The sequence below is a fragment of the Tetrao urogallus genome (assembly GCF_951394365.1).
Source record: "Tetrao urogallus genome assembly, chromosome: 5".
Taxonomy (NCBI): domain Eukaryota; kingdom Metazoa; phylum Chordata; class Aves; order Galliformes; family Phasianidae; genus Tetrao; species Tetrao urogallus.
Window position 1 is genome coordinate 22,614,316 of NC_136818.1, and position 9,221 is coordinate 22,623,536.

General features: G+C 37.5%; 1 protein-coding gene across 1 annotated transcript; it reads right to left on the reverse strand.

The window, feature by feature from the left end:
* Window positions 1-916: 916 nt before the first annotated feature.
* Window positions 917-7,416, reverse strand: RGS13 (regulator of G protein signaling 13; the record flags this gene model as incomplete). Its single annotated transcript, XM_079535844.1, is given in 6 exon segments — window positions 917-1,114; window positions 2,995-3,161; window positions 4,218-4,279; window positions 6,905-6,973; window positions 7,341-7,348; window positions 7,351-7,416. Coding segments are annotated over 6 exon segments (570 nt in total).
* Between the last annotated feature and the right edge of the window lie 1,805 nt (window positions 7,417-9,221).

The following is a 9,221-nucleotide window of genomic DNA, read 5'->3' on the forward strand; positions in this document are numbered from 1 at the left end:
AGGGATTTCTTTTCCTTGTATGTCTGCACTGATCCATGTTTTCGTGCTTGTCTTGTAAGGAAAGGGCTTATCCATTCTGGTTGAAGAGGAGGAAAAAGGAAAGAGTGAGAGTAAAAGCTTACTGTGGTAAACCAGAGAAAGAGAGATGCTTGCTCATGGTATAGGATGATATTCAAAGATAAGCTCTCCTCCTATCTAGTTATTAAGGAACCTGAAAAGGAAGGGAAGTATCTGTGTGTTTGTATGCAGAAGAAAGGATCACATGCTAATGAATTTTATCACAGGAGATAAATTCACTGGCACAAGCTGTACAGTATATATTTCTGTAGACTAAGTACCTTTAAGACATATGTTATACACCATAATTCAATATAAAATTGTATGATTACTCTGCCTTGTAACTTAAAGTTAAATGAGCAGCTGTACTTCACGATATCTTTAGTTTATTTCTTCTACTTTGGAAGAAGATAGAAGTAAAACAACAACAAAAACTTGGTGAATGCAGCAATGCAGATATTTTTTTTCCTCTTCTAAGTTATATGCAGCCAAATAATCATTTGTTTTCCAGCAGCAAAACTGCTATTTCAGGCCTTTCAAAAGGAAAAACTCCTGGAAATGTTGTCAGAGTTGTTGCACATCAATAAAAGACTGAAATTTCACTCTTGTTTTTTTTTGGACTGAAAAAATCTATAAACTTTATTTTTCACTTCAGAGTTTTGGTGAGAGGAGAAGGGAGGGTAAAAAAAGACAAAATTGGAACCCATCCATCGGAAAAGAGGGAAGGTAGTTCTTCATCAATTCTGAGATCAGAAGAACAATGTAACAGATGATTATTAATACTAATGTACTGTGATTTTTTTGTTTACTTTAAGTCTTAGAAACGCTGGCTAGAGAAGGAGGTTTTCAGCCCTTCTCTTTAATATACTGATGGAATATTGCTATCGGTTCGGAGTCTGTGTTTGAGCTGTTGATAGAACTTGGACTCAAGAAATCGAGGGTAGGAATCTCTTTCCATATGCATGTAAACTACTCGTTGTGCTTCATCAAAACAGGACTCTGTTGGTTCCTGTAGGTTCCTGACAATTGATTTCTTCACTGGGCTGTCAATGTTAATCTGAAAACACAAATCAGCATTACTGAAGTATCATTAAATATTTGCGAAGGAAGGTTGAAGTTAGATGACCTGTACTGAATGACTTTTATTTCTCTAGTTTTATGTATCCTGTATTTTAAAATCAGCACTTCATTATTTATCTATTGTAGCAGTATCTTTCTCATTACGGTGTCAGAAATATCTAGTCTTTACAGCTGGATGGGGAACTTGCTCCTTTGGGGAACAAAAGCCTGGTAGACTTAGAGCTGTTTGAGTTCCAGTCTGTCTCATGCTTTTAATGAAAGAATATATATGTATAACTTAAAAGAAGCAGTCCTGAGGATTTGAGATGTGAGATGTAGAAAAGCTTCAGGAAAAGCTTTCCCCCCCCCAGCTATCTTAAGGATGGAAAAAATACTAAATTACATAGGAAGTTTTATTATTATTATTATTATTAGCTTATGATGAATTGCATTGTTTAGTTGGCTTCATTTGGTCTCTTTTTGCTGAGAGGAGAGCTCTAAAGATGTGAAGTTTGTGCTGATGTTGCTTATGGGCCAGGATGTATTGAATTGAATTGAATATGAGCTGTGTCACAATTCTCACTTAGCATCTACGTTTTAAAGAATGGTATCTAGCTCTTGTGTTAACAGTGAATATAGAGAAAAGGCAGTCAATATGTCTTGAAAACCTAGATACCTAGGCAGCCAGTAGCAAGATTCAAATACGTTATATTGTAGGGGGAAAAAAAACATACACAACACATCTCATTTTTAAACAACTTATTCTTAACTATCTTGAGTTATGGCCTTAGCCTAGATTAATGGATTTGTGATTGGCAATACTGACATTTCTTTCTCAAAAACATGAGTGTCTTACTGAGTTTCTATAGTAGGACACGCTACAAATATATGCACACACACCACACTACCCCAGTAAGTAAATAAAAAGTTTAGGAAAAGACAAAAGTGAATTACACTTTCAATTGTGTTTTAAAACCAATAGCCTTCAAACTTCCTCTACTTCTATGTTAGTAGGAGTGGCTTAGTCATTTAAAGGAGCAAATGATCTCAGCCAACAGCTGGAGACCAACCAGAGCTGGGTTTGGTTTGGCTTGGCCTGGCCTTTGATGTCAACAGAGAGGCTGTTTTGAGATTCTGTAATTTGTTTATGATTATATGTAAACCAGAAGATAATGAATGTGGATACTTCAGCTATGTCATTCTGCTGGGTTAGAGGCAGTAAAAGCCAGTATAAACTTTTTTCCAAGGAGGGTAATAAGCAAGACAGGCTTAAGTCTGAGAGTAGAAACTGTTGAGCAAGCAAGACAGGCTTAAGTCTGAGAGTAGAAACTGTTGAGCAGGAGTTAATTTTTTTGCATGGCCACCTGAGTATCTTTTTTTTTTTTTTTTTTTTTTTTAATGCTGAGATCTTCAGTATTTTTCCTGAACCTTACGGTGCAGTGATTAAGTTGTTTCAGAGTCTTTCTATCAACTCCTTTTCTGAAAGGATAGGACTGAGTGGAGTTCTTCATTTGTTCGTTTACTCTTGCAAAGACCAGATTAGTATCTGCATGACAGAATGGCACTGTTCAAGAACTATTGAAGTGAGATCAGTGGCCCTTGATCTTAAAAGAACATAAAGATCCACGAATTTGGGTCTTAATCTAGCTGTGTGTTAACATGCATACGTGGTGTGTGGATATATATGAAGCATTTTCTTATAGACAAAGCAGTGAAGGAAAGTATTGATATTATGGGTACAGAAGAGCTTTGGGAGGATGAACAGGAGTCTCCAATCACTTTATGAGAAGATCTAAATATCTGTTGCATTTTGTAAACTACGTTACAGTTCAGACAATTCTATAGAGGAAACAAAAAGCTCATGTTAGGGTATATCACCTCTTTTGGAGCCTGGGGTTGAATGTAATTTGTAAAAAGTTTCCTGGCCACATAAATCCTTTTTCTTTGGGATGTGATCTTCTTATAAGCTTCACAAGCAAGCCAGAATTCTATGTTTTCATCACTGTGCTCTGTCTTCAAGTAGGTCTTGTAGATCATAGGTCCATCTGTAAATGTTTTGAAAGCCAAACTTCATATACAGCATACCAGGTTTATAACCTTGAGAAGGCTTTGAAGATAGAGATATTTATAAGGTAGTGTGTATAACTATGCTCTACGTCTCTAAATATTCTTATAGAAAGATTATATCAAAGTGGAAAATCAAATGCACTAATTCACCCTAGAACTCTATACTTTGACATTGCATTTTGCTGCGTGTGCAGAACTTCCTTTAAACTTTGGCATTTTGTTATTCAGGGGCACTGAAGTTTATGCTAGGCATTGTCTGAGTATTGCTGGAAGCCACAAATGTTTAACTTGAAACAAGTTTTCCTGTTGGTGCAGAATTCTGAGTTTCACTTAGCTAAAGATGGTGGGTTGTGATGTAGCAGTAACCATGGACTTGCACTCAACTGTGGCTTTTTTATTAAAAAAAAAAGTGCTCTTTCTCCCTGTGCTTTGCTTATGAAGTGTAGCAAGCCATGTTGGTTGCTGTTAAATGCTTTAATTGTAAACTCTGCCTTTTTCTTCATAGTTACAAATTCTCATTCTGTTCCTCTTCTTGCTCTCCATACTTCACTTAGTTTCAAAATAATGGCTACCCTCAGAAATAGTTTTGAGAAGTCTGTGCTGTGGCATAACTCTGGTGACAGTCTTGAGAATGTTGAAGTTCAGCAGGGATGTGCCAGTCAGACTGCAAGCCATGTAGAGGAATTTGGGACTACTCTGAGCCAGGAATGAGACAAGGGGAATAGTGAAGGGAAATATTCAGATTTTCTGCTGTGGCTACAGTTCTTCCTGTATAAGGGTCTGAGTTGCCTTCCATGGCATTTCACTGTGCAGAAGTACTGTTAGCTATGATGTCTTGGCTATACACGGTGTTTGCCAAATCACTTTTGCTTTCGGTTTCTTCTGCGTGATGCATGGTAAGCACAACCCCCTAAGCTGTTTTTCAGTAACTGCACATAAGATAAAGCACACAGCATACTGCTTGTCTTGCTGATTGTCCTCTGTTAGAAGCTTTTTCAGCTATCCAACTGGGATACAAGCATACATTTACTTACGTTTACTCATTATCAGTTTTTCAAAAGACTGGGACCACTGTAGCACTTCATCCAAAGACACTCTTCAGGATAAAAAAGAGAAGGAGATGATTATAGAATTAGCCATGGCTCAAACATACAAATCATATATAGTTAGTTATTGAAAATCTGTTCCCTAATTTAAATAAGATGTATGAATCTTGCATTTGAAAGAGCTTTTCTGTGTATCTTATGTCTTGTGCTTACTAAGCATGTATTCTCTTTAATACAGCTTATAGTTCCATCTCGAGGTGTTCCTATCTAATTCCTCTAGAAATAGTACTCACTGATTTAGAGCTCAGGTTAAGCACATGGTAAATAGTGACTTTCTAGATTGTAACCAGTTTGGTATGGGAATTGTGTGATTGATTATGCAACGTTGACACTTGTATTTAGTAACAAAGACTTTTAGGATCCCAGATTCTTACTGTAATTTGTAAAGACCCTTCATGACCAAGTTGCAGTTAAGTTGACTTACCAGTTGAGAGCTGAAAATAAGCTCCAAACTTAACATAAATACTGAAAGCTGAACACAACCTCAGCTGTAAGGTACATCCTCTCCATCTCTCTCCAGTTGTTTACAGTACAGTAGGACGTGCTATTACTAATCTAGAAACAGTTCTTGAAGATGAAACCAGATTTGTTTGTTTGTTATACTCAAATGGCAATTTCATAAGATTGTAGGAGTTTCCTGCCTGACTCTGGGGAAAAAGTATGGAAGCAGTGAGGTGAGAGACTAAACACAGTAAGGTAAAACTTTGATGGCCAGACATGTGCATGTTGCTCCACTTAGACCAACTGATTTTTAAGCCTTGCAATTCTAGGAGCTCAATGCTAGTAACTTGGAAAAAATGCTCCCACTTATATTAGTAGAAGAAAACGCAGAGATGTATTCCAATGAGTGCTTTCCACTATGAGTCAGCCTGAATTGGGGAGAGCTTCTCCGAGTGCTCCATTTTCACATGAAGTATAATTTTAGTCATTCTAGAACTGCAGCATGTAAAAGGTACTTAGCACCTCAGAAGAGATATTCACATCTCCATAATAAAAAGCAAAATCAGCTTAAGTATGGATGCTGCATGCGGCTTCATACGCTTCTGCTGCACTACAGACACCAGAGGTTTTGTAGCTTTCAAAACTGGTGATTACCCTTTCATCTTTAATTTGGTAGAATTCTCTGACCAAGTGTACTGAGGCATACTAATTATTGTGTCAGGTTTGTGTGATCAGAAACATATCAATATAAATCTTACTGCTATCGAATTACAGTGTTAGTAGTTCTTACCAATATGTTTGATTCTCATCAAAAGTTCTTTTTTTTCCCCCTCCCATGTGTTAGTGGCTCTCATCTGTGGAAACTCATGAAGCTTGTTATTGTGGGAGGTGATAATCTTTATTCATCTGAATGTTCCCTTTCCTTGGGAGCCACTTCTGAGTTATCGTCAGTGTTACTGATGCAGATAATTTTTCACTCCTGTCAGCAATAGCATTTGAATATGAAAGTCTTGTCTGTCTCACCAAGCATCATCAGCAGGGCCACCTTATTTCCATGTCTGATTATTTGCCTTTAGCATTAATCTTTGAAGCAGAAAGAAGGTGACCTGATGGGGCAGCTGCCATGGAGGAAAACCTTTTTACTTTTTTTTTTTTTTTGTCTTTCCTTTCAGAATCATGAATGTCACTAAGGGAAATGTGAACATATGTTACTAATGCCAGTCTCATAGCTGCTGTGCTGATTGCAATGTTTTCGCAGCTTTGATTGGCAAGATGATTCAAATTGCTGGAGAACATCTATTATGCTGAGAAACATGAGTATTCTCCATAGTTATCTGAGGCTTTATAGCTGGGATTCCAATACTTAATACGTAAAATGCTATTGCCAAGCCTTGTGGAAGCTGTAGTTTGTTTATTATTCTCCCCCAGTGCCTGGGATTTCCCTGGCTGCACTGCATCAGTAGCCCACAGGCTGAGACATTCTTGTGTAGAAGAAAAGTCCTTGTCCAGGAGACACTTCTGGAAATGCTCTCTGGATTTCTGCTGAGCTGTCACTTAGCTTCACACAAATGATGGTCAACAGAAATACCTCAGTACTGCTATGGAGGATGTATTTTTCTCCAATCAGTAAATAAGTACAGTGTACAAGCTGATAACAGGTGTGTTGAATAGAAGCTTTTTAGGCACCCTGATGTTTTGGCCAGCATGTCATACTTCTGGCTATGCCTGGCCTCCACTGAGTTTGGACACAGCTGATGACTTGCAGGAGGCACTGCTGCTTCTCTTTTCCACTCCACAGCACAGCTTCATGTGTGGAAGGACACACATATATTCAATCTCTGCCAATAGTCTGAATTCTTCAAAAGAACTGCACAAAATAGGGTTTACAGATTCTTTTGGGTCATAAAACTGAGATTAAATCAAGGATTAGGTCAGGCCTGTGCCTAAATACTTACAAGTTCCCACTAGGATGCACCCCATTTCCAACAGAGAAGTACTAATGTACACTTAATATACTGCAAAGCAATTAGCTGCATTGCAGGTGGTCAGCTGGAGCAGTTGTGAGGATGCTGCACTCATCTGCATGATTTTAGGCTTGTAAGGAAAACTCATAGTGAATTCTGTGGGTTTTATATTTCTGTTCTGCAAAATGTAAGAATTGTGTCGTTACTTACTTAGAAATGATCCCATTTTCTTCTGTTCTGAATGTCATGCAAAGCCAGCAAGCATTTGGACTCATTCTCCTAAACATGAAAACTATGTGAGTTTTAATCTTCCTATACTGATTTCTGGCTATCTTAAATTCTACTTGTAATTCAGTCCTCCATGCAGCAGTGCTGCCTACTCTAACAGCATTCTTATTTTAGACATCTAATCTTTATCATCTTTTATTTTAAAGCTTTTTTTTTTTTTTTAAGTTGTGGCTGAACCATTGCTCCAAAATGTATTTTTTAACATGCAAAAATATACGTAGTTCAACAGATATTTCTAAAGGTGGAAAGAAATAGAGCTGATATTTCTTTTCTTTCCCATCTGTGAAGAGAACTTTAAAAAGTGACCTTCACCAAAAGGAAAATAAGGTGGTTATTTCTTTTCTGAAAGGACAAATACATCTGGATCAAGAATCAGAGCTCAGTGTAAACTGGACAATGTTCAGTAACTGAAGTACGAGGCAGTAATTTGCCATGCAGTTACCAGCTAATCAATACTGATTTAAAATTGGTCTTACATTTCTTATAGAGATGATATGAGAGCAGGTATGATTTGTAATAAGGACAAGGTTGTTAAGCATATATTTACATACACACACAAAAAAACAACCAAACATGCAAGAAATGCAACAAGAAGAAAGCAAAACAAAAATTCCATCAACATTTTCTGACCTGGATTATATCCCTCTCCGTTTTCTTTCCAGAGAGATCAAATGCTGTGCAAAGCTTGCAAGGGATGGAGGGTGAATTTACATAGATCTGCCTGAAAGCAAATCAGTTATCTTGCATGTTATTTATTTCAGCTCACAGTTTCTTTCAGGTTTGGGTTTGATTGGCATATACTATTCTGGCAACTTAGTTTTCCTTCCAACTCAAACATGATAAAACACAGAACAAGGCCATATCTCCCAGTGCAGCATTCTGAACTTGTCAAATGATCCTGATCTTAGACTTATTAATGTCCAAATCCAGTTTGATATTGTGTGAGAGTCTTACCCAGTAGATTTCCTACAGGATATCGAAGCTTCTTAACTTCCCTTAGCGTGGTACTGCAGCTGGGCTGTTTGTGCTCCAGCAGCCCTGCAGGTCTGCCAGTGACTGTTGCTCATTTCCTACTTTTGTGGAATTCTCCGAACTACGTTCTGCTTGTTTTCTGTATAACTTCCTCTACATTTGCCTATTCATATCACTAGTATTTACTGTGATCTCACCCTCTGCACAAAAGGGGGATTTTAGAACAACACAATATTCTATATTTAAAAGCATTACACATTAAATTCTGGTGTAGGATTATCAACCATCCCCATTGTCTTATTTCAGTCTTTACCTAGTGCCCTCTTTTTTTGTATGTCTTCATGTTACGCTTACTGGTCACTGAAATACAAACAAAAACAGCCTTTGAAACCTACAGTTGGTGCTGCATGGAAATTCCCCAAAAATATGAGATGAAGCAGTAGCTCAGCTACTTCCATCTAAATTCGAAAGTGTTATTCATTATCTTTTTTTTCTCAAGGTGAGAAGTCATACTGTATAATGAGATATTGTTGCTCTGAGGAACATTTTAAAGCAGAGTTTGAGGTTTTAAAGAAAATATTGTGCCCCAGAGCTGGCTATGTGTGTGCATTTGCTATCCAGGCAACCAAGGCTTTGTAATTCTCTTTACATACAAAATATTTCCAAATAGGCCAAGGTACAAAGTGTGCTGATCTTAGGTTTTTGTTTTTGTTTTTTAATATTTTATCTTTATCCTTGGGTTTTCTTCATTCCACAGAAGTATGTAGCCTGTACTCCATCAGTCTGTCACTTGTTACTGCTGACAATGATGTTATTCTATAAACAAAACAGATCCAGCACGCAAAGCTACAACGTGCCCTCGTGCAGTGTGTGCCATTTTTGCATTGGCCAAATGTCACAAGTACAGCCTGTGACCTTGCCTATGTTTGTGCCCTATTCTCTGTTGCAAATGGTAGCACACGTACGTCATAACTTCTCTGCTTTGGTAATTCAGCCAGCTATTTGGAGGCTGCAGGAGCTGTTTTCAGCTGGTACATATGAATGTAGGATGAGTGGGGAAGAGGATATCGTGCTTTTTTTATATAATAGATATAACTTTTTTTTGTAATAATTCACAGGTTTTTTTAATGTGTAGGACCTGCGCTTTTCACAGGGCCTTAATCAAAAAGAAAGTCACATGGCTACAATACTTGCAGAGGAATTATTTGTCTGATAAATGAATTTAAGACTTGAGAGTATTCATTTGTGTACAAGATGTGATATGATA